Source organism: Emys orbicularis, chromosome 3 (assembly GCF_028017835.1).
Source record: "Emys orbicularis isolate rEmyOrb1 chromosome 3, rEmyOrb1.hap1, whole genome shotgun sequence".
In the NCBI taxonomy this organism is placed as follows: Eukaryota; Metazoa; Chordata; order Testudines; family Emydidae; genus Emys; species Emys orbicularis.
The window spans coordinates 213,272,898-213,299,662 of record NC_088685.1 but is presented as its reverse complement, the minus strand read 5'-3'; the positions used below and the strand labels follow the sequence as shown (position 1 = coordinate 213,299,662).

Sequence of the window (26,765 nt, the reverse complement as noted above, 5' to 3'; positions counted from 1 at the left end):
TGTTTGCTTTTTTTGCAACAGTATTATATTATTGATCCATATTTAGTTTGTGATCCACTATAACCCTTTGATCTTTTTCTACAGTACTCCTTCCTAGGCAGTAATTTCCCATTTTGTATTTGTGCAATTGATTATTCCTTCCTAAGTGTAGTATTTTGCATTTGTTCTTATAGAATTTCATCCTATTTATTCAGACCATTTCTCCAGTTTGTCAAGATCCTGCTGAATTCTAAATTCTGTCTTCCAAAGTGCTTGCAACCCCTCCCAGCTTGGTATTGTCCACAAATTTTATGAGCATACTCTCTACTATGGCACTATCCAAATAATTTATGAAGATACTGAATGGAACCGGACCCAGGACACATCCCTGTGGGAACCCACTTGCTGTGCCCTTCCAGCTTGATTGTGAACCATTAATAACCACTCTCTGAAAATGGTTTTCTAGCCAGTTGCGCACCCACCTTATCGGAGGTTTGTCTAGGCTACATTTCTCTAGTTTGTTTATGAGAAGGTCATGTGAGACAGTATCAAAAGCCTTACTAAAGTCGAGATACATCACATCTATTGTTTCCCCCCCATCCACAAGGCTTGTTACCCTGTTAAAGAAAGATATTAGGTTGGTTTGACATGATTAGTTCTTGACAAATTCATATTGCCTGTTATTACCTTGTTTTCTTCTGGGTGCTAACAAAATAGAATGTTTGATTATTTGCTCCGCTATCTTTCCGGGTTCCAAAGTTAAGCCGACTGTTCTATAATTCCCTGGTTTGTCCCTATTCCCCTTTTTATAGATAGGTACTATATTAGCCCCTTTCGGTCCTCTGGGATCTCTTCCATCCTCCACAAGTTCTCAAAGATAACTGCTAATGGCTCAGAGATCTCTTCAGCCAGTTCCTTAAGTACTCTAGGATGTATTTCATCAGGCCCTGCTGACTTGAAGACATCTAACTTGTCTAAATAATTCTTAACCTGTTCTTTTCCTACTTTAGCCTCAGATCCCACCCCCATTTACACTGACGTTCGCTGTTAGTCGTCCAGTCACTGCTAACTTTTTTGGTGAAAACTGAAACAAAAAAGGTATTTAACACTTCTGCCACTGCTGCATTTTCTGTTATTGTCTTTCCCTCCTCATTGTGTAATGGGCCTATCCTGTCCTTGGTCTTCAATAAAAGCACGTGCAACTCAATTTAAGGAGTTTAAAAAAAAAAAAAAAAAAAAAGAGTATAAAAGTAGATTTGAAATCATTACCTACCAGTATTTCCTTCTTTTCTTTCCTTGAAAAATTAGTGTCTCTATTTTCATTTGGCTGTTGATGTGGAGATCCCTCTCTGTCACCATTTAAATCTAAAGAACTCACTCCATTACCTTCAAAAGAAACGTTTAAAGTTATAAATACATTTTCTCTACATTCAACTATTAATGTAATCATCTACAGACATGAATTTGATGGGTCAAATTCTCTGTGGGCATTAACGCCATTGTCTTCAATGGAGTTACACCAGCAAAAAAAGTAGCCCATTATAACAGGAAAAGGGGTTGTAATCATTTCAATCCTTTCAAGCCCCTAAACGAAGATCAATAAAACTTCTGAAGGTTTTCAGTATGAGATAGTATGAAACAGAGTCATCTTCACTGACTCTCTTTGTATTTACAGCACATGTGGAGAGAGGATATTCACAGATTTAGATTTTCACGCTTTTCCCCAGAGAACAGATTTTCCCTTTTCAAACATTGCTGCCAGTCCATGTAGCTGCTTCAAAGCAAAATCAGGAGTTGCAAAAGCTCATTCTCTGAAAAGAGAAGCTTATCACATGTATATCTTCATTTAACCCTCTACATTTGGGAAATTAGGTATTTTTTCTTTTCTGTTAATTAACAAAAGAATTATATAGCCACAGAACTTCCCCCCCGCCCCAAACTCTCTCCCTATGGTATTAAGTCAGAAGTTTATACATCTACTTTTTAAGCTAAAGGAGCCTGAAAAATCGTGAGTCTCACAAATGTAAATTTTTAAAAGGCCAAATTTTAAGTGATTAGAACTCAAGCTAATTAACAGATTTACTTGAATATAGTTTAGTTTTCCTCAGGCTATATGCTGAACATTTGGGGCATATAGACTGTTTTTCCTACAAAATAAAGGATGGACTCCCACTTCAAGTGCAAAATACACTCCAACCTTATCTAAGGAGTGACTATGGTGCCTCCATTTTTTAATATATATATGTGTGTGTGTGTGCGCACACACACACACACACACACACACACACACACACACACACACACACACACACACACACACACACATAGAATTTTATTCTATAAATTCTACATGAAAATTACTACCAAATTTTGGTCACTAACACAAAAAGTTATGTGAACGTGAGATAAGACATTTACCTGTTCTGTAACTGGTGTTCTTCGAGATGTGTTGCTCATGTCCATTCCACATTAGGTGTGTGCGCTCACCACATGCACCGGTGCCAGAAGTTTTTCCCTCAGCAGTATCCATAGGGGAGCGGCTCTGGCTCCCTCTGGAGTGGTGCTTGCATGGCACGGTATAAGGGGCTCCACCGGCTCCCCCAACCCTCAGTTCCTTCTTGCCAGAAACTCCAACAGTGGGGAAGGAGGGTGGGTCATGGAATGGACATGAGCAACACATCTCAAAGAACACCAGTTACAGAACAGGTAACTGTCGTCTTCTTCGAGTGCTTGCTCATGTCCATTCCATATTAGGTGACTCCAGCAGTTCCCGTGGAGGCGGGTAGGAGTTCACAGCCGCGCAGATTGCCGAACCCAGCATCGTCTCTGGCCCACTGAGTGATGGCATAATGAGATGTGACCGTGTGGACAGAGGACCACGTCACAGCTCTACAGATGTCCTGGATTGGGATGTGCGCCAGGAAGGCCGCCGAAGACGCCTGTGCTCTAGTCAAATGGCCCTGACAATCGGCGGTGGTGAGACCTTGGCTAGCTCGTAACAGGTCTTTATGCAAGAGGTGATCCTGATGGAAATCCTCTGCGAAAAACCAGAAGGCCCTTCATCCTATCCGCCGTAGCGATGAAGAGCTGGGTCAATTTACGGAAAGTCTTGGTACGCTCCAAGTAAAAAGCTAAGGCCCTCGGGACATCCAGCACGTGCAGACGCCTCTCCTCAGCAGTCTGTGTGGCTTGGGACAGAACACTGCTAGGAACAACTCTAGTAAGAGCGGCGAACATTCTGTGAACCGTCACCGGCAGCAAGAAGGAACTGAGGTTGGGGGGAGCCGACGGCACCCCTTATATCGCGCCATGCAGGCGCCACTCCAGAGGGTGCCAGAGCCGCTCTCCTATGGATACTGCTGAGGGAAAAACTTCCGGCACTGGTGCATGTGGTGAGCACACACACCGAATGTGGAATCGACATGAGCAAGCACTCGAAGAACTAAATATTACTGAAAGACATTTCAACCACAATTTGCCATTTGATACCATGTCTCTCTTACACTTATAAACACAACACCAGATACTGATTAAATCCACAGGAAATCATCTGCAAACACTTGGAAGGTGGTAAGGTGATAGGGAATAGCCAGCATGGATTTGTAAAGAACAAATCGTGTCAAACCAATCTGATAGCTTTCTTTGATAGGATAACGAGTCTTGTGGATAAGGGAGAGGCTGTGGATGTGGTATACCTAGACTTTAGTAAGGCATTTGATACGGTCTCGCATTATATTATCGATAAACTAGGCAAATACAATTTAGATGGGGCTACTATAAGGTGGGTGCATAACTGGCTGGATAACCGTACTCAGAGAGTTGTTATTAATGGTTCCCAATCCTGCTGGAAAGGCATAACAAGTGGGGTTCCGCAGGGGTCTGTTTTGGGACCGGCTCTGTTCAATATCTTCATTAATGACTTAGATATTGGCATAGAGTCAGATCAGGCCTTAAACTCCATATCAAACACCAGAGAAATGCTTACAAACCAATAGGCAGGAAGCACAATTAACTGCTATATAATTACTGAAATCAATTCATTTGTTTATCTGTGAACCTTTGAAGCCCAGTTCTACTCTCAGGTATGTCCACACAACTCCAATTGACTTAAATGGGAGCTTGCGCAGCAGAACAGAATTTGACACTTAGATCTATGAAAACATACAATGCTGCCCACTGTTACACAGTTTCAGCATATTTCACCTTGAGTATGTTGCTTAAGGATCCAATCCTGTCCTCACGGACATCAAGAGGAATTTTGTCAATGACTACAATGGGAGGTGTATTTGGCCCAGGTAAGTTATAGTGTACATTTTTACTGCAGCTGGTTTTCCTGTACTATTTTTGCTACTTGCCCACAGAAGTACACATTACCACAGGATGAGTCATGTGTACATCTGTCTAATCCCCACACACTACTTGGTGTCACTTGTATTACCTATAGGATTAGGCTTCGGGGGAGGCAACCGAGGAGGGGGTGGTCTAGGTGGAACTTGTGATGTTAACTTTGCTGGACTGTCTGAAACAGGGCATCTCTTGATCGTTCCTTGATTATCATCTTCAGAAGAATGACCTTCCTGTGGTATGCAGATGGATTTAGGCTGAAAAATAAATATAACGATATTAATGAACGATATAAACAAAGTAATCTATCTAGGCATTTATACCACACTCATCATGGTAATACTGTACTAGAGCTCCGCGTTGTACGTATCCCATGAGTGTACTGATAAAGAAAACTGTATGCTCCATTAAGCAAAACAACATTTACTGCAGAAAAATGCTTAGCAATAAAACAAGTTTCTTGTACTAACAGAAAACTCAAATTATTAAGTAGTTAATAATATTAAGTGCACTGAAATCATGATTGGCCTGCTGAAACGTCACTACTCATGTCAGGTTCTGCATTCTAGGTAGTCAGGCCTGGTGGCTGGAGCAGTGGTCATAGCCGGACATAGGTTCAAGGCCGGGCCAAGGGTATCACTGATACCAGTGTCTGGGGACAGGCCATGGGTCAGAACTGGGGTCAGAGTCTGTGGACAAGCAAAATCATGATCACAGTTAGAAACAGGCCAACAATCAAAGCCAGGCTGGAGTCAGTCTGAGGGTCAGGAGGCGGGTGCAGAACAGGGTAGGGCACAGACAAGGCTCAAGCGGGCTGGAACAAGGCTCAGGCAAGGCTAGGGCAGAAACAGGAACTAGATCAAGAGCAGGCTGGAAGCCTAGGGAGTTTAAGACTGCGAGGCAGCAGGTGGGTTCCTGGACAAGTAGTGCTGTTGCACAGACAAACTTGCAGCTCTGACAGGGTCATCTGTGCCTGGGGGTCATCTGACCTGGTCCCTGCTCAGGGATAGGCTGCTGCAGCATTCTTGAGGGCTGAGTCACTGCAGGCTCTGCTTATGGGATGAATCAGTGCAGCTGAGTTGCTGCAACGTGCCTGAACTATAAGACTCTGCAGCAGGCTCTGTTGGAGGAGTGAGTCATGGCACCTATTGAGGCTCTGGGGGATCTAAAGGTCACGCCCCCCCCAGCCTAACAGGAGGAGCCACTGGACTCAGGCATCAAGAAAGTATGGGGAAGAATGAAAAAACAGCGACAGGACTGAGGGTCACAGGGTCAAAAGCAGAAATCCAGAGGGCGACCCCGAGGGGTGAGGCATGGCAAGTGAGTAAGCTGGCTGTGGGTTTGGCCCACAGTTTATGTCCAACAGGTAATCAAATCAGAGGCATTTAAGATAAAGTATAGAGCTGAATCAGAATGGAGGCTGGCCTTTGGGATCTGTGAAACATGGCTACAGATCCCTATGCTTTTGGGAGGACCCCAAATCAGTACATGGCTACAGAGGGCAGGGTCAAGCAGACACACACTGATGGCACTAAAACTGTCGCTAGCTCCCTCCCAGTCATCCAACTGAAGCTGAGTTGGTGCCAATCATCGACAGTTCTTAAACCCAGTCTGTGCCTTTTCGTGGAGTTGTTTCCCTCCTGTATACAGGCAGATCAGAGTAGCAGTGACCTCAGTTCTCCTGCCCCACTAATCCCTTTTCTTTTGTCCTTTTTTCCAATGCATTAAGTACAAACAAGTTTTCTTAGGCATCAGGCATGCGTCTCTCCTTGCTCTAGCTCTTTTCTACCATACCTTGTTGTTATAACAAATAACAGAATGCCACTCTGCAGTCGAGTCCGGGTTCTAATAAACACATAATGGACTTACACAGCAGTGTTTTGTATTTTCCGAAATGCTACCCAAACATTAATTAACCCTCACCGTGTCAGGTGCTTGGATAACAGTGCTAAGCATGGTACAAATGCCTAAACAGATAAACATATAATTTCCCTTTTATAGATTGGGAAATAGACACACAGGGAAGTTGGTTTCCCCCAACATAGAGTAAGTCAGAGTAAGACCCAGGATTAAAAAAAGTGAGAAATCTTCAATGCTTGCCTCACATCCCTAGAACTTGCTGGCTTTCATATTGCTCTTCCACAGCAGGCAAAAGACATTGAAGCAAGTCAAATTTTTTTTTTTTTTAAATAAACATTGTTCCCATTTATGGCTTCAGCACTATAAAGCAACTGATTTGTCTGTTCTGCATTTTGGTTATTGCTATTGACTGTCCTACTCTTGGAACCTTCAGAACCCAAGTTTGTCTATCACTCTTGCTCATTACCTCAGCATGCGCAGCACCAGCTGGAGATGGAAGTCCTTTCTTGTGTGCTGCCTTTACTGATACAGCTTTCTTGCCCTACAGTGCCATCCATAGGACATTTCACAAGAGTGTGTGTCTGCTGTTCTGTGGTCAATTAATAGAAGCGGAAGACTCATGGTTAATGAATATCTACAGCACATGGAGGCAGCCATAATTGGCAAGGTCAGGTTGTGGAAGTTGCAAGGCTCTCAAAGGTCCCAGTTGTAAAATGGAAAGCTACAGCACTCCCTGCCGAGGAAGGGAGCAATCACAAACGTAACAGCAGATTCATTAGGCTAGAATCCACTGGAGCCAGGAACCCCATGGGCCCACTGAGCTGCAGAACTGGCTGGGCCAGTGGGGCAGAGAAACACTAGGCTCCAGGGGCCTGTGACTTCATCCAACCCAAGGAGAGGGCTGATGTGAATGCTACTCTAGGGCCAGAATCTGCAGATTGAGGAAATAAAAATGAGATCCGTCAGAAGAGCATGAAAGGAAAAAAGCCTGTAAAGCAGAAAACGGCAGAGGCTGACAGCTCAAGTACAGACTGGTTGCAAGAGACTGGGCAAGGCAGCATCTAACAGACTCTTAAAGGGCAACGTTTTGATGCCAAAACACAGAATTCCCCTAGGCCTGTCTGCACAGCTAAAAGCAGGCATGGTTAACCCACCCAGCGTTGGTGAATGGACACACTCAGAATAAGATATAGGGGTTTTTTGCACCTTTTAATTTACTTTGAATGTACAATGAAAGTGTAGATCAACAGTGTTAGTGTAAGTGGCAGTATTTGAGATCTGATCTGTACACACAACCATTTAAGTATCCCATCATTGCAGCTGAAGTTAGTAGTCAAGACTCTTGCTGTGGTGGCCCTTTGGTGGGAATTCCTGCCTCTCCAGCCCCAAATCCTTCAAATACCTAATCTAATCCCTCCCTAAATATTAATGGTACACTCAAACACCATTTCTGTATTGCTGAATACCACAGATTCTATTACACACATTTTCCCAAATTAGAGATGTACACAAATAATTGAAAGGTCAAATCTCACCTTGATAAATTTGGGGCCAATAGAAGTTTTGAGTAAAGTTTTCAAAAATGCTTAAGTCAATGAGACTCTTAAGTCATTTAGAGACTTACGAATTTTTTGGGGAAAAAATTAAATAAAAATATTTTTAGCATATTTCTCCCCTTATGTAATACAGTGGAAAAACCTGCTTACCTTCGGTGGTAAAGGAGGTGGCACTTTAGGTTTAATTGTAGCGCTACAAAGAAAATAAGTACAGATCATTTAGAAGTTATCCAAATACAGATCTCGGACACATCCTCACAATGCTTTATTCTTGATGCAGTCACCGTAGGATTTATTTTTATATTTTTTAAATGCTATACAAATAATTGAAACATCCTGAGTTTTTTGATCAATACCAGTGTTATTTCTATACACTTACACGATGTATATTTTCAGTGTTGCTCCCTCCTTTGCCCCAGATACAAGCAGGAGGAACCCAAGTGCCCCCGGAGACCTCCCCCTGAAGTCATGAGTGACAATTTTGAAATGCTCAGCTGTTGAGCCTATATGGACTTGTGCAGAAGAGAGGAGAGATTCTTAACAGGGAGACGCAGAGAGGACACAGCGTGAGTCTAGCATGTGTTGAAAGAAAGAGGAGGGATTTAATACTTAAGTGGGGAATACAGGATATTAGTTGGATTTACTAAAAATGTATTGATGGTCGTGTGGAATGATGATGATTATATAGGATGACGATAGGGCGGTGAGGCGTGCGGCTGTGATGTGGCTGAGGACAGCGCACATCTACTAAATGGCTGCTCATCTCATACTGGCCTACCAGGAAGACTTTCCAAACGCCACATTGCTGACCCTGAGGCTACTGATGCCCACCTAAGCCCTTTTGACACATTTGATTTTTTTTTTTTTTTTAAACTTGTACAGCTTGACAAATTGGAGAACTGGTCTGAAATCAACAAGATGAAATTCAGTGAAGTGCAAAGTACTACACTTAGAAAGGAAAAATCAAATGCACAACTACAAAATGGGGAATAACTGGCTAGGTGGTAGTTCTGCTAAAAAGCATCTGGGAGTTATTCAATTTGCAATCCACTATATAAGTCAACAATGTGATGTAGTTGCAAAAAAGGCTAATATTCTGGGGTGTATTAACAGGTGCGCCATATTTAAGGCAGGGGAGGCAATTATCCTGCTCTATTAGGCACTAGTGAGGCCTCACCTGGAGTACTGTGTCCAATTTTTGTGGCTACACTTTAGGAAAGGGGTGGACAAATTAGACAGAGTCCAAGGGAGAGCAACAAAAATGTTAAAAGGTTTAGGAAACCTTTTTGAGGTTGAGGAGGGGTTAAAAAAAACAAAAAATCAAAAAAACTTAGGCATGTTTAGCTTTGAGAAAAGAAGACTGATGGGGGACCTGATAAAAGTCTTCAAAGACGTTAAGGGCTGTTATACAGAGGACTCTGATCAATTGTTCTCCATGTCCACTAAAGGTAGGACAAGAAGTAGTGAGTTTAATCTGCAGCAAGGGAGATTTAGGTTAGATATTAGGAAAAACTTTCTAACTCTCAGGGCAGTTAAGCTCTGGAACAGGCTTCCAAGAGAGACTGTGGAATCCCCATCACTGGAGTTTTTAAGAACAGGTTAGACAAACACCTGTCAGGGATGGTCTAGATTCACTTGGTACTGCCTTACCACAAGAGGCTGGATGTGATGACTTTTCAAGGTCCCTTCCAGCCCTACATTTTTAGGATTCTATCATTCTGTGATCTCTGTTTAATGTTTTGTATTTTGAACTTTTTACCAATCTTTACTGTACCACCTGTGCATTTGCAAATAATGATGATGAAAGCAGCAAACATCTTTCCTTGGACAGCTCATGGACGTGACCACTGGATTCTTCATCTCAACCATATGCAAAGCAGCAAATCTGTTCACAGCATACTATTAACCTACTATTCGGTAATGTGATCAGTAATATTTTATCCTTTTCCTTGCAGAATTCTGTGTGGACCTGAGTTCTCACGAAGCAAATATTCAACAGCCTGGTCCTGGAGAAAAATGTATCAGCATAAAATGAAAAGCTATTTCAAGTTTTTTTTCCCCCAGCACTTTGTTGTAAAGGATTTGCTGTAATTTTGGTCTTGCATTCTTATACTGTTGAACAGCCTGTTGTTAGAAATATTTTTATCATCTTTTGGAAGTATAAAATATTTAGTGTGAATAATTTTGAGAATGCAGCCCTGAAATCTTGAATTCTTGCACAGAAATTTAACTGCTTTTGAATTATGCTTCTCCAAAAAAAAGGGATAAGAAAATATCCAAGAAGTGAGAACTTTTTTGGAACACTCTTATCTTCCCTTGCCTGGTTTCCCTAAGACTTTCCAGAGAAGTTCTATCCCAGCATAAGGTCAGGTTGATTTTGGTTTGGAGAAGGGGAGTTGGAAGAGGAGTTCAGAATCCAGTTTATACTAGGAACCTTGTTTCATCTTTAACAATGAAAGTAACTATCTTCTCTTTCATTTACCCTCACTCAAATCCTCTATCGTATATCAAAGTTAAAATCTTGAAAATTTTCCTTTACATTCTTCTCTGCATCTCAGGCAGACATCACAGGATGCTGTGTCATTGCTGGGAGATAGCTAATCAACACCTTTTATCTATCAACACTGGTTGCACAGAGGCTACTGGCCTGGATTGTGTCAGTGGAATCAACAGCATGGCTAATACAAAGTATCAGAACTAAAAGCATGGGGTATGGATCCTGGATATCAGTGCATACAGAGCTCCTACAGCCTTGAGGGGTCCAGACAGCATCAGCATTGGGACACAGCTTTGATGTACTTGAGTTAATGCAAAAAACTTCAACACAGCCAATGTGATATGAAGACACTATTCACCAGAGTATCCAGGCACTCAAGATATAAGACCTATGAATCTTTCCTATCTTCAGGATTGTGGATTACATCAACTTGAATGTGGCTGGGGTAGGCTGACACTTCGGTTGCTTCCAGGAATCGAGGGCAAAGATGGTTGCATGTCAAGTGAACTCTTCAACAATGACTTGGGTCTTGTGGAATGTGTGTGAAATAACAGAAGTGCTGAGCCCTCAATGTGCTCTAGAGAGACACACCAGGGGTTCAGCTGAATGCCTCACCTGTACTGAGGCGGGGCTTTGGACTCATTCCATCAAGCTGATATCAGAAGGACTGATGCGGAGCTTTAGTGACCAGATGACAGCCATGAATGTGGAGAAGACATCCAAACCATGGAACATCTAGTGAACCAGTGCCCTTCAAGATCCTTCTCTGGAGGGACAGCCTTGATTCATCCAAGTCACCAAAAGCCAGAGAGTGCATGACAAACTTGGATGTCAGCCTTTACTGTTGCTTTTCAAGTCACCAAAAGAACAAGTAGAAGACTGACCCATTGGGACTGGACTGTGGCTCACTCAAGGTTGAAGCCTTCAAGGCTTCTTGCCAGACTTATAGAAAGTTTCAGAGAAAGCCAATACGGACCTTCTGGTTCTCTCTCTAGGACCTGACTGTTTGTGGTGAAGTCTGTGAGCAAATCATGGTCCTTTTGGAGGCAGAGAACACACCAGATGTGTCTGTCCATAGGGAACATGGTCAGACTGAACTCAAAATATCTCTCGAAACTACTGGGCTCTTTCTTACGTATCCTGAAAGAAATAAAGAAACAAACCATAGAAACACAAAAGCCACATGAAGACATTGATGTGAAAGTTCTGACTGAGCAGGAGCTAGGAGTAAGCATCCCTAGCGTATCAAGCAAAGCAGCCAGTGCAAAGTGCTTCAGGAAAGCAGGAGCCAAGAGATTCAAGTCCTGAGACTTTAAGTAGGTGGTGTTGACTACAGACAGACTGAGATAAGGAGGAAAAAATGTTAAACAAAACTTAACAAGAGAGACGAACTGAGCATTAGAAGAGGCATCAAGCTGAGCTGGTTGCAGCACAGACAACAGCATTGCAGCTATCCAACACAGCTTCTTCATCAAATGCAATCAGAATGGAATTGGTGGAATGGAGTGCTATGGGGACACTTACATTCCACTGCATAAGTGGCCTGAGCTATCCCATTTGTACACACAGCTTTGAGCAAACCAAGAGTAAGTTCTATCCAATCTTATCTTTGAAGATTAAAAAAAACAAACAAACAAACAAAAACCCTGCATTAAGTTATAAATGTTTTTTTTTTTTAAACCTAGAAAATTCTTCTTAGAGGAAAAAACGATTAAGAACTTTTCTACATGCATCACATCTCAAATAGCATATATGCCGCCATTTTGAAAAGGTAACTAATAATTAAATAACTGCATCTTTAATGTGATATCACCTGCCTCTGAAATCATGTACCACAAATGTGAGTATCAACGTCAGCACTTTTGTCTCCATCTCACCTTTGGAACCTTCCCCCCAAATAATTCATAGAAAAACAATCCAAAGGTTAGTGTTGTGTCATATATCAAGCACCCTACTTCCTGTCACCACCCCATGTCCCAATGTTAGTCAATCAGTAAAGCACATCATTTGTAAAAACTTGTCCCTCTTCGCTGATGGCTGCCCTTCTCACTGAATACAGGGGTGACAAGCGCATACATTTTAAAAAACTTTCCTTGATAAAATGGTCATAATAGCAGTGGAACAGCTAAAATGAGAAGATTCATTAAAATATATTTAGTTTCTCTACGAGAATGTTAATAAACTCGACTAACAGTTCACAGGTTTCTAATATAAAGCAACAGCTCTTTGAAGATCATCCATTAGCAGGAAAGTAAAAGTGAATCAAAAACAGTCTTCTTTCCTATCTCAGGCAAACGATGTATTTGTTTTAAGAAGGTGGTCTTTTCATACATACAGGTTTCACATTTTAATATAATTCCTTTTCAGTTCTCCTCTGCCTCTACCATAGTTAAACTTAGATTTAGAATAGTCATATTATTTGTTCCACTGAAATTTAATATGAATTAAAACTTTCCAGTATGATGTTTTTAATGTTGTAAATAATAATACACCAGGGTTTCTGTTGCAACAGATGATTTCATTAGCTCAGTATAGCCCTTTTTCCAGATTAGAATTTTAGCGAGGTGGGAAAAATTTACAGATTATACGAAATTACTCAAGATAGTTAAGTGCAAAGCAGACTGCGAAGAGTTACAAAGGGATTTCACAAAACTGGGTGACAAAATGTGAGATGAGATTAAATGTAGATAAATACAAAGTAATTAAAAGAGGAAAACATCATCCCAACTATATATACACAAAATGATAGGGTCTGAATTAGCTGTTACCACTCAAGAAAGAGATCTTGGAGTCATTGTGGATAGTTCTCTGAAAACATCTGCTCAATGTGCAGTGGCAGTCAAAAAAGCTAACAGAATATTAGGCATCATTAGGAAAGGGATATTAAGACAGAAAATATCATAATGCTGCTATATAAATCCATGGTACGCCCACACCTTGAATACTGTGTGCAGTTCTGGTTGCTCCATCTCAAAAGATATATTAGAAATTGAAAAGGTACACGGAAGGACAACAAAAATGACTGGGGGATGGAACAGCTTCCATATGAGGCTAGATTAAAAAGACAGAATATTCAGCTTGGATAAAGAGACGACTAAGAGGGGATATGACAGAGTTATATAAAATCATGAATGCCGTGGAGGTAGTGAATAAGAAAGTATTATTTAACCCCTTCCATAACACAAGAACCAGAGGTCACCCAATGAAATTATCAGACAAAAGTAAGTACTACTTCATACAATGCACAGTCAACTATAGTACTTGTTGCCAGGGGATGTTGAGAAGGCCAGAACTATAACTGGGTTCAAAAAAGAAGTACAGTAAAAGCTTTTTTAACCGGCATGCTGGAGGAACGGGGAGTGCCAGTAAATTAAAAATGCCAGTTAACTCAGAGGGAGGGGTTTGGCGTGCAGAGGGGGTGTGTGGGGCAGCAGGGACATGGGAGGGATTGCAGGGCACGGGCTCTGGGGGGGAGGGGGGGTGTCCGGGAGGGGCCTTGGGGCAGGGGCATGGGAAGGAGCTTGGGGTGCTGGATTCAGGGGGTGCTCACCTCCAGCGGCTCCCCGTCCCTGCTGCTCCTGGCAGAGGTGCAGCCAGGCAGCTCTGCAAGCAGGCACACTGCCTCTGTCTGCAGGCGCTGCCCCCTGCAGCTCCCATTGGCTGCAGTTCCCGGCCAATGGGCTGAGAGCCGCGGAGTCAGCGCTCGGGGAGCGGGGATAGAAGCAGCGTGCCTGCAGAGCTGCCTGGCCGCGCCTCCGCCAGCAACAGCAGGGAGGGGAGCTGCTTGCGAGGAGCCGCCAGAAGTGAGCGCTCCCCCACCATCCAGCACCCCGAGCCCCAACTCCCTGCCCCAAGCCCCCTCCCAGACCCAAACTCCCTCCCAGAGCGCACGCCACAGCCCCTCCCACGCCCCACACCCCTGCCGGCCTCGCACCAACTACACTGTAAACCAGACTTTCAGTGCAGATCAGAAATGCTGGTTTATAGAGCTTGCCGGTTGGTGAAGTGCCAGATAAAAGAGCTTTTACTGTAGATAAGTTCATGGAGGATAGGTCCATCAATTGCTGTTAGCCAAGATCATCAGGGATGCAACCCCATGCTCCGAGCATCCTAAGCCTCTGACTTCCAGAAGCTGGGAAGGGATGATGGGGTGGATCATGCGATAACTGCTCTGTTTTGTTCATTCCCTCTGAAACATCTGGCACTGGCCACAATCAGAAGAGAGGATACTGGGCTAGGTGGACCATTAGTCTGACCCAATATGGCTGTTCTTATGTTGATTTAATTATAATAAATTAAAGAAAACAATTAAAAGATACTGCGAAAGAGCTGTACAAAAAGAGCTGAACATTAAAATATTATTTCAATATGAATGCAAATCAATCAGCAGAATAAAGCAAAACACCAGTGATGTGATCCAAACAGAGATTACTGTGATTTTGCTACTTTAAAAATATATCAGAAGGGGGAAAAAAATCAAGGTGTTCTCACATTCAGAATACAATTCAAACAAAATTAAATTTTCAGCTACCCATGAATCAGAGAGCAGATACATCAAAATAAAAAATGACTTACTGTTTAGCATCATCGTCTGCATCATCATCATCTTCTAAATGTGCCACATGTCCCCTAAGGAAATGAACAAGGTACCATGGCTGAGTGCCCTTCATTAAAATGACTCTAGCTACTATGAAAGAATTCTGGTATGCAATACCTCAAGGGCACCTTCTATACAGAACATTATGATGTTACTTTGTATTTTTATTTTCTTTTTCATTATTCTTTAAAGCACAAATTCAGCCCAGACAAATGAGACCTCTCCCATATCTTCAAATGAACATTAGTACATTGTAACAGGTGCAAGAAATCAATGTAAAAAACACTTTGAAACACACAAGAGAAAAATAAAAAAGTTACCGCTGATGCAGTTCTTCTTCAACTGATTTTAGGAGACTCCTTCAAAATTAATAAGAATACAATAAATAACTGAACACAAACTGAAGAAAGCACTTGGAAAAGACATGAATAAAAATTCTCAATTCAAAATAAGCTACTCTATTCTAATAAGATACACCGATTTTTTTGCTGAAGAATAATTTCATTGTTTCAATATAGTTACATGATGCTATTAAACAGTGTTTATCTACATTTATTAGCGTACTCCTAATTACTGTCCCTGGCCATCACCTTGTACTGCAAACTAGGGCTATTTTGGCTTATTTCAATATTTACCTGTTTAAACTGAAACCAAGATACTTAAGATTAAATAGTATGTTATCATAAAAAGTAAAAGTGACAAAAAGATTAAACTATCAGGAGACCACTAGTCCCAATTTTATTATCTTAAAATTCACATCTTTCATAGTACTATGTTTTCCCCCTCAAAATGCAGATTTCAACATGCTAAAAAATTACAACTTCTAAGCCAATCTATGAAACAGCCCATCACATGCTGGCTGTCATGCAAACATCTGCATACATGCATGTGACAAAAGGGCAGCAGGATTTTTACAGAAAGGAGGATTCCTGAAAATGTCAATATTATTCCCTACTGAAAAATAAAAAAGATCTACAGAGTGAAGGAAATGCAATGCCTATACTTTCATCAAAATATTTATACAACTTCTCTATTATAAAGCTACATGTCAAGAGTTTGACTTGTACAGACAGTGTCATTTTAAATATAAAAGCACCTGAAGTATCCGAGGCTGGAGAGAATCACTGACTATTATCTCATTTCATACAGTGCGTGTATCTGGATAACTACATCAAAACTCACAACGTAAAGTTTAACCTCTAAGGAACTTAATGACAAAACTGTAATGAATAACGAGTTCTCTATAGATGTGTAAATGTTTTAAGTTCTTTTTTGTTTGTTTGTTTTTTGTTTGTTTTTTAAGTACATCCCCATAACTGGCCAGATGACTTGGGCAGAAGGGCAATATCTTGCTGTAAGGGAAAGTTGGTCACTAAACAGACTCTGATGTCTGAAACTGATGACGACATTCTAGAGGTGATGGGGGTGACAGTCTCAATATCTTGAGAGTACACCTCAATATGCTGAGAACTGTTCTCTCTATATCAGCTGGAGTGATTATTATTGTAGAAGCCAATAGTTTAAAAACTGCACGACTGTAAATAACCAAAGGTTTATCATGTTTTACAGCATAAACATCAAATTACATTTTACTACTACATTACCTGCGGTTTTAAATTTAAACAATGAATTTAAGTCTCAATTAAATTTTAAAAACCACGGAAAAATGCCCTCTTTTACTCACTTATTTGCACCTAAGAAGCAGCCACTCTGGGGACCATGACCATATTCTAGCTGCAGATCCTATAAATATAAGAGAAAGAGCTTTAAGATGAAAAGACAAGAGAGTTAAAAACACGTCACATGCTTGCCTCACCCTCTTCACTGTACCCAAGCCACACAACTAATTCTGTCCTACTGCCACTCTTGGCTCTAGACCAGGGGTGGGCAACCTTTCAGAAGTGGTGCGTCGAGTCTTCATTTATTCACTCTAATTTAAGGTTTTGCGTGCCAGTAATACATTTTAACGTTTTTAGAAGGGCTCTTTCTATAACTCTATAATATATAACTAAACTATTGTTGTATGTAAAGTAAATAAGGTTTTTAAAATGTTTAAGAAGCTTCATTTAAAATTAAATTAAAATGCAGAGCCCCCCGGACCGGTGGCCAGGACCCAGGCAGTGTGAGTGCCACTGAAAATCAGCTCGCGTGCCGCCTTCGGCACACGTGCCATAGGTTGCCTACCCCTGCTCTAGGCCCTCATTCATAGGCCCCTTAAGCCTGGGTCCCTTCCATGCCCCAACTCTGCCACATCTCCTCAAATTCCTCCATAAAACACACTTCTTTCATAAAGCCATTCAACCACAGTCCCCTCCTCAGGGAAATACTGAGCTAGAGGAGCCTTTCCACTGATGACTCAAAAAAACCCAAACTACGAAAACATCAAACTTGTGGAACTAGCAAATGGTGTGTTAACCTTCAATTAGTCACACTACTTTTTGTTGAATCCACCCAATCTCTGTGTTCATTTTAATTGTATATATTTATATTGTCAGTTCTTCAGGGCAGAGATCTTGTAATGTCCATAGTATACAATTGGCACTATCCAAATAAATACTATAAAGGGAATCCTGCAAATATTTTGTTTGTTTTAGTTATAAAGGCAACAAATATTTTAAAGGACAACTACTATATGCTCATTTATTTTACATGTAAATTTTTTGGTATGAAATTCAAAATACTACATTAACCAAATATTAAAGTTGCAAAATCAAACACTTACAAATTACGAAGTGCTAGGTAACCTTAAGACTAAGCATGAGGTGGCAAGGAACCCCAGGAGACACTGCTCTCAAAAATTCTGAGCTCATGTACCAGAAGGCATGCTTATCTCATTAAAGGGAATAGGCAGAGTTCACCTTAAAGAATCACCATACTAGCATGTCCCAAGAGAAGACTATTAAAGCTATGGGATGTTTGTCTCTCCTCAGCCAGGTCAGGATTGGAGAAGTGTGTACACAAATTCCTTCCCCTAAACACTTGGGGTTCACCTATACTGGGAAATGAGCGATGTTTTAAGATGTTAAAATTTTTAGACACCACTTAGCAGCTTGTATAGAACAGAACTCTCTCAAGTGTACCCCATTCCAGAAATATCCAGTCCATCACCAACAGATATCCTGGTAACACAGTGATGGGACTAGTACAGACAGATTAGATAGGCAACCACCCCACAGTGAAGGGGCGCTCCATAGCCTGAGCCTCTCACTGTCCCATATGAAGGACATCCTGACAAAGAAGAAATGCTTACTCCACTCCTCAGGCTTCTCATCCCAGTCTCCCAGCCCAGCCAGTCCTAATCTTCTCCTCCAGGCTCAATGTCCAAGTCCCAGTGTCCTCACAACTCCCAGTCTCTCTCTCCACACGCCCAGTCTCTGTGCCCAGCCAGTCCCAGTTCCCAGCTCATCTGACCCCAGACTTCTAGTACTAGTCTCTATCTTCTCAGACTTCTCATCCCGTCTTAGTCTCCCCACCCCTCAATTCCTTGTCCCATTCTCTTCGACCAACCAGTTCCAATTCTCCCCGACACCCAAGTTCCTTTCCAGACCTACGCACCCTCCTCATGCCTCCCAGTCCTTCCAGTCCTCCCAATCCCAGTGACAGTCAGTTTCTCTCCCCAATTCTATAGTCCCAAGCTACACCTTTCTCTCTCCCAGTCCCCCTTTTGTCCCCTTTGCATTCAAACCAGACAGCTTCCTCTCCCAGGCTGCCTGGGCCCAAGAGGGGGATCACTGAGAGGACAGGAGAGACTCTAAGGCCTAGTCTATACTACAAAGTTATGTTGACATAAGCTGCCTTGCATCAACCTGACGATTCCCTGTTCTGTGCATTCCCTCTGGGGCACCTGGCATTGGCCACTGTCGGGAGACAGGATACTGGGCTGGATGGACCTTTGGTCTGACCCAGTATGGCCATTCCTATGTTCTTAACCTAGTTGTGCATGTGTCTACACTTAAATTTGTCTCCCACCGTAAGTGTCCTGTTACGCCAACATAGTAATACCCCCTCCCCAAGCGGCCCTAAGCCAAGGTCAATGTACGGAGGTCAATACAGCGTGCATGTAGACACTGTTACCTATGTCAACCCTAACAATTCTCCAGCAGCTGTCCCAAAATGCACCACACTGACCACTTTGGTTACCACTGTGAACTCCACTGCCAAGAGGTCACGTAAACCAAGAGTCCTCCCTCCCTTTTAAAGCCCTGCAAATTTTGGAATTTCTTTTCCTGATTGCCTGGTTTGGCGAGCACACCAAGCAGCTCTCCACTGTTGAGTGCAACTGTCCAACTGAGCATGCTAGCTACGCGCTCCAGATGTGCTTCGACAAGAGACATTGATTCTCCTGGACCTGTAGGGAGAAGAGGCTGTGCAAGCATTGCTATGGACCAGCCGCAGAAACGTGGACATCTACAAGCAGGTTGCTCAGGGGTTCAGGAGAAGAGGTACTACAGAGCCCAGTAACAATGCTGCATGAAAGCCAAGGAGCTGTACCAGGCATACCAGAAAGCCAACTATCGATTGGTGCTAAGCCATAGACTGCTGCTTTTAAGATGAGCTGCCTGCCATACTCAGCAGAGACCCCACCACCATCCTGCACAATACCGAAGATACCTCTGAAGAGTCCAAGTCACAGGCCTCTACCGGGAACAGCGAGGGGGAGGAAGAGGATGGGGGACCCAGCTGTGCAGCGAGCCAAGACCTGTTTTTGATTCCACCACAGTCCAAGCAGTTGAGCACAGGCGAGCCCAATTCAGGGGAAGAAATCTGTTAAGTGTGTACATAAATTTTCCATTACAGGGATGCCCCCTGCCCACAAGACCAGGACTTTTCATTAATTTACTCGTCCTAGAAGAGGTAGTTGTACAACCAAGAGAGGTAGAGATGCACACAGCAGCCAGCTATAACCATTTTGATTCTGTTCACACTGAGGTCCAATCCTGTGAGTAAACTATGCCCCTTCAAATCGACCAAAAGCACATTCAACTGTCATTCTGCACCTGCTGAGCTGGTAGTTGAATCATTCCTCAGAGCTGTTGAAATGGCCGGTGTATAGCTTCATAAGCCAGGGGAGCAATGGGTGGCTTATCACTATTGTCGTTTCAACATTCCCAAAGCTAATCTGCCAGTCTGGAAAGAAAGTCCCTGCTTGCAGCTTTCTGAAAAGTCCTGTGTTCTTAAAGATGTGAGCGTCATGCATCTTCCCTGACCAGCCCACGTTGATGTGGGTGAAGCATCCCCAGTGATCACCGACAATTGCACCACTATAGAAAGGTAGCTTTTTCTCTCGATGCACTCGGTGGCAAGTAGGTTTGGTGCCAAAATAGGGATGTGTGTGCTGTCTATTGCTCCACCGCAGTTTGGGAACCCCACTGCTGCAAATCCACCCACTATGTCCTGTACATTGCCAAGAGTCACTGTCCTGTGTAGCAGGAGATGATTAATGGCCCTGCAAATTTACATGACAAGGGCCCATGCAGTGGATTTCCTGACTACACGTTGATTTCCGACTGAGTGGTACCAATCTGGCATTGTACGTTTCCACAGTGTGATTGCCACTCGCTTCTCCACGGTCAGTGCAGCTCTCATTTTGGCGTCCCTGCACTGGAGGGACATAGTACTTGTACAATATAGTGTACTTGGACTTTCAGAAAGCCTTTGACAAGGTCCAGCACCAAAGGCTTTTAAGCAAAATAAGGAGTCATGGGATCAGAGGGAAGGCCCTCTCATGGAACAGTAACTGCTTAAAAGGAAACAAAGGATAGGAATAAAGTTTTCACAGTGAAGAGAGGTAAATAGAGTCCTCTGAGGAGTTAACTAGGACCACTGCCATTCAACATACTCATATATGATCTGGAAAAGGGGGTAAACAGTGAGGTGGCAAAGTTTGCAGATGATACAAAGCTACCCAAGATAGTTAAGTCCAAAGCTGACTGAAGAGTTACAAAGGGATCTCACAAAACAGGGGACTGGGCAACAAAATGGCAGATGAAATTCAATTCCGATAAATGCAAAAGTAATACACATTGGAAAACAATCTCAACTATACATACAAAATGATGGGGTCTAAATTAGCTGTTATCACTCAAGAAAGATCTTGGAGTTATCACGGAGAGTTCTCTGAAAACATCTGCTTACTGTGCAGCAGCAGTCAAAAAAGCTAGCAGAATGTTACGAACCATTAGGAAAGGGATCGATAAGACAGAAAATATCATAATGTCACTATGTAAATCCATGGTAAGCCCACACCTTGAATACTGTACACAGTTCTAGTCACCCCAACTCAACAAAGATAGAATAGGGGAAAGGACAGAGAAGGGAAACAAAAATTATCAGCTTTCATATGAAGAGAGATTAAAAAGACTGGGACTGTTCATCTTAGGAAAAAGACGTGACTAAGGGGGGAGATGATAGAGGTCTATAGAATCATGAATTGTGTGGAGGAAGTGTTGCTCACCCCTTCATGTAACACAGAAAGCAGGGGTCACCCGATGAAATTTATAGGGAGGCAGCGTTAAAACTAACATAAGGAAGTACTTCTTTGGTGTGCTTGTTCTGCGCTCACAGCTATCATCAACTTTGAACCACAGAAAAAACCCTTGCTGGGATATGCAGGACTGTTCACCGACCAGAGCCCTTGTTGGAGGTGGGCTGATCTCTGGTAAGCGTATCAGCAAGCATGTAGCTTCTTTTATTGTTTTAATGTTTTCTCTGTAATGCTTTCACCTTAAGAATAAATGTACTTGCTTAGAGAGAGCTGTGTAGTAACTTATTACTGTGGCAATTACACTATTTATAGCCTTCGAATTGCATGCAAAAGCAAAGCAGGCTTACTCAGGCAGTCAGATTTTGCTGGGGAATTCACAGTGTAGGCAAGGAACTGTGCAGCCTGGAAATACCCTGGTCAGGATGGAGAGAAACACATGTCTCCATCCAAGAGAGATGATGGCTGGGGAGCCAGAAACCTGAGAGTGGGTGTACTCGCTGGACCACAAGAGGGAAATACAGGTGGCAGTTGCCCTGAATTGCGACACCTTCCCTTTAGGCACTACACAGCTATCTAGAGTGAGAGAAATTTCCCACCTTAAGTGAAAAGCATTTTGAATATAAATTCCAAAAGTGTAAGACACAAATTCTTATAAAAATGGAAAGCGAAGGTCCTATGCTGGACAGAGCTAAAGTGTCTGTCTACTTTAATTTACACATTCTATAGTACATGACAGTGTACATTCTGCAGGAGTGACAGAAAATTTAATAAGAGAAAATAAGCAAACCTCTACAAAATGTAAAAGATTCTTTATCTGTCACTGATGGTTATATGCCCTGCAATTATTTTTTTATGAAAGATGACATCTGTCAGTGTTACTTATGCTTATATATTTTAAAAGGACAAAACCTTTGTTTTTATCCAGTTTACTACCATGCTGTCTGCCAGTATTACTAGACTATGTTTTCAAATGGGCATTTATGTTCTTCACTTCCTGTTCTAAACTGCTGTATTGTGTTCCTGTTTGCTTTTCAAACATTACTGTATTTCACCCAAATGCACTTCATTGCTGGGTACATTAATTCCGTATGTACACTAAAATCAATCAGTGGGGAGTAAGGGAGTTTGTAAAGACTGAGATTTGGATAAAAACTGTATCCTCATCTTCATCCAAATGCTCTGAGTTTGAAAGTTTTATAAAACTTTCAATTACATATTTGATGAACAAATAGACACGTGTACATACACACATATATACTGCACTCTATCTATATTTATACCATTATCTCACACACAGGAGGTAGTACTATCAGTTGATTGGAATTAATATGCAGCACATGAACATAAAACACTAAATTAAATAAATCTGACAGCCCTATGTTTTCAAAATAATATTGCAAGATATACCATCATCATCAATTGGATATGGAAAAAATATTAAATTATCTTAATATGATCCACAAAATGTCCCAAATTACACTCTATTCTAAGAGGTCAGTTAACAGTGAACTGGTCTTGCATTGCTGGTATTGTTTATAACTAGAGTTCTACTTGGGCAAAAAACCCACCACTTTGCACAACATAAGGGTGTGGACGGCAACGTACAAAATCTCAGTGTAATGGATAATATTAAAGAAAAGTCATGCAGGAGAATGAATCATGCATTCCAGGGGAAAATCTTTTTATTCTAAATTAGGGCTCTGGGAGGGAGTTTGGGTGTGGGAGGGGACTTGGGGTGCCAGATCAGGGGGCCACTCACCTCGGGCAGCTCCCCACAAGCAGCGACCCGTCTCAGCTGCTCCTAAGCGGAGGCGTGGCAGGCAGCTCTGTGCGCTGCCTCTGCAGCTCCCATTGGCCGCGGTTCCCAGCCAATGGGAGCTGCGTTGCTAGCACTCAGGACGGGGGCAGCGTGTGGAGCCGCCTGTCGCACCTCTGCCTAAAAGCAGTTTGCGGGGAGCTGCCCGAGGTGAGCAGTCCCCGGATCCAGCACCCCAAGCACCCTCCCGCACCCAAACTCCCTCCCAGAGCACGCGCTCCACACCACCTCCCGCGCCCCAACCCCCTGCCAGCCCCGTACCAACAGCACTATAGACCGGAATTTCAATGAAGATCAGAAATGCCGGTTTATAGAGCTTTTCGGTTCATGAAGTACCGGATAAAACAACTTTTATTTTATGTCATGAAGTATCTCATCATGCATGAGCTATAATTGTAGCTTTGCTTTTCTGCTAGTTTTATACTCTTCATTTGGAACAAATTTATTGTGTAGGCTTGAGCTGTACTTGAAATTCACTTTCCCATTTACTTTTCATAGTTTTTCAACAAGTGTCTTTGAATATGCACAGTGAACCAATCATTGATAATTGGATATTGCAGTTGCTATTCCTGAAACAGTAATTAAGTGGTCAGTAATAAAATTTGGAAGTACACCTCTACCCCGAAATAACGCTGTCCTCGGGAGCCAAAAAAATCTTACCGCGTTATAGGTGAAACCGCGTTATATCGAACTTGCTTTGATCCGCCGGAGTGCGCAGCCCCGCCCCTCCGGAGCACTGCTTTACCGCGTTATATCCAAATTTGTGTTATATCGGGTTGCGGTGTATAACACTTCGATATTAAATGCTACTAGCTGCTGATAAGGTAACTCCTGATCAGTTGACAATACAAATGTACCTTAGTTGTTCAAAGACAGTCAATCATATGATCGTGTACATCTTCCATTAATATAGTATCACCATTTTTCCAGTCTCCCAGTGGAAGGAATCACTAATGATTCTTAGCATTTCATTCACCCATAAAGGAGAATGCTTACTGAATAACACTTAAGTCATGCACCAAATTCCTTTGTCCTTATTTTATTAAAAATTTGTTCAACTTTTTAGATAATGTTGGTAGTTTTACAAAAAAAGAGAATTAAGTCTTTCGGGATTTTAGTAAACATCCAAATAAAACAGTCTCAGCTAATCAGCATGCAGGAATTTTGTAAATTATTGTTGCATATCCGCAGTTTTCCCTCCCCCCTTGTTCTGCGATTTCTTGCACTCTGTCTGTGGTTGTCTGAGGGGCACAATCACTATTGTTATTTAGCACCCATACAATGAAGAGAAATATAGCCATTCTGATTAGCTATTGTAATCCCTCTGCAGTGACTGGCTACTGGATTCAATATTTTAAATGGTCTGCCAGAAACAGAACTGGCTGTCTCAGAAATCTAACTCTCTTTGGCCGAGAAAAATCCCTTGGACTCAGTCCCCCATCCTACTTACTTCCATTGGAGCTTAAGAATAATGTTCATATTTATGTTTTCCACTGAGGACAATCTCAAGAACCTCCCCTCCCAATTCACTTTTGAAATGTAATGTAAACAAAAATTGTGGCTATTCTAGGGAGAAGAGTCTTGTTGATTTATAATGAAAGAAAAGGAATGGGGGAATTTAAACTGTACATTGGTCTCTCTATATGACATAAGGGCTGGGATATTCAAATTGCTAGCCTGCGGAGTGAAAGAGCGGGGCTTGCAGAGCCTGGAGTGGGATGCTTGTGTTGCCAGCAGGCAGCAACCTGTAGTTTTGGGCGAGTTTCCCCCAGGGAGCACAGACAAGGCTCCCTCGCGCTGTAAGGAGGCAGTAGTGATTCACCCTGTACCCCTTGGTAAACCCCAAAGTGTCATAACGGTACAGTGACCAATACAAGAATACTAACCTCCAAACAGAAACAAGCAAACTATATATCAGAAAACCCCTAATAATTAGGAAGGGTACTAGCTTAGCGCATTCTCCGGGATCCAGTGACCAAAAGCTGCACTCCTAGGGGACTCTGCATTCCCTTACAGTATTAATGAAGGCACGGAGAGAAGCCCAGGGTGGCGATTTCCTGACATGATGGACAGTCCCTTCTCTGCCCACAATAAGTAGTGAGTGCACTTATTCCTGTATGGGGAGCCTTTTGGAAATGAATACAGGATCCCTTAATAGCTGCTATGACTTATGGGGAAATGTGGAATTTGAAACCGGTTCCAAAAAAGTAGGATGGACCACATACAAAACAAAGGATCTTGGCATTATGAAAAAAGGTTGTTCCATTTGGGCAATATTTTACAGCTCTAATGTCTAGGGAATACTAATTCATTTCCTTTGGGCAGGATGTGTTCAGACGGAAGGGAAGGAAATTTCCTAAGTAATGATGTGGGAACAGTTCTAAGAACTGCTTATCTGTGAAAAACAGGAGGAAGAGTTCTTTACACAAGAGATCTCCCTACTCATTAATTCTTTGAACAAAGGTGGTAGCATTGAGGAACATCGGTTTAATAGAAAGATAATGGAAGGCAGCTTTTGCCAGAGGCTTGAAAGGAGATTTGTCGAGAGCATTTCAGAATGAAATTAAGGTTCCATTCTGCTAACTGGCTCTGACTGGCGGTTGACAGCATTTAGCACACTGGAAAAAGTCAAGTGATGGGAGAATGCAGGATGAGGTTGTCATTGTTTAGTCAGGATCTGAGAGTTGGTATGTGACATTCAAGTGTGTTGTAACTCAGTCCTCTGATACAGCCCTCTAACAAAAACTCCAAAAGGAAGGAGAGGTGTGCCTCAAGGGGAGGGACACTTCTGGTATAGCACCCACTAAAGAAACAGCCAATTGCTCCAATATGCCTGATTTGTAGAGTCTCATAGTCTCATAGACTTTAAGGTCAGAAGGGACCAATATGGTCATCTAGTCTGACCTCCCGCATAATGCAGGCCACAAAAGCTGACCCACCCACAACAGAATATTCCAGCCTGCGACCCCTGCCCTATGCTGCGGAGGAAGGCGAAAAACCTCCAGGGCCTCTGCCAATCTACCCTGGAGGAAAATTCCTTCCCGACCCCAAATATGGCGATCAGCAGAACCCCGAGCATACAGGCAAGATTCTACAGCCGGACCCTCATTTTACCCGCGATGGCACGTTAAGGCCTAATTGACTAAAATCACGTTATCCCATCAAACCATTCCCTCCATAAACTTATCAAGCCTAATCTTGAAGCCAGAGAGGTCTTTCGCCCCCAAAAGTCCTCCTTGGATGTAAGCAAAACATCAATCAGATGAGAAGAGAAGCCAAAGGATTGGAGAATTATTTTGTTAACATCCAGGCCTGAAGTTTCTAAAATGACTAGTGAATTTGGGTGCCCAATTTGAAACACATACGAGGGACCCGATTTTCAAAATGTGCTAAGTGCGCTCGCTTTCTGACAATCATGTGTTTTGATGGGCACCCAGAACTGAAGCACCAAAAAAATCACTAATAATTTTTTAAAAGGTAGATCTCAAGCTTCTACACACATGCTGTCTGGGTCCAGGGGCAGAATTGGATCCTGATGGAGAAGATTCCTTGTTTGAGAGAGTTGCCATGGTTCTGATATGGACAGGCTGAATACAAACTAGGGAAACAAGGCCTTATGGGACAGTGACAGG

General features: G+C 42.4%; 1 protein-coding gene across 3 annotated transcripts in view; it reads right to left on the bottom strand.

Annotated features, from left to right (window-relative positions):
• Window positions 1-26,765, bottom strand: part of MAP4K3 (mitogen-activated protein kinase kinase kinase kinase 3) — a 125,708-nt gene that overhangs the window by 36,094 nt on the left and 62,849 nt on the right. For all 3 annotated transcript variants that reach the window (XM_065400303.1, XM_065400301.1, XM_065400304.1), the window contains 6 exons: window positions 16,518-16,576; window positions 15,154-15,192; window positions 14,812-14,865; window positions 7,890-7,932; window positions 4,418-4,580; window positions 1,253-1,365 (listed from right to left, as the gene is read on the bottom strand). In XM_065400303.1, the coding sequence (XP_065256375.1) occupies window positions 1,253-1,365; window positions 4,418-4,580; window positions 7,890-7,932; window positions 14,812-14,865; window positions 15,154-15,192; window positions 16,518-16,576 (471 nt within the window). The remainder of the gene's footprint in view (window positions 1-1,252; window positions 1,366-4,417; window positions 4,581-7,889; window positions 7,933-14,811; window positions 14,866-15,153; window positions 15,193-16,517; window positions 16,577-26,765) is intronic.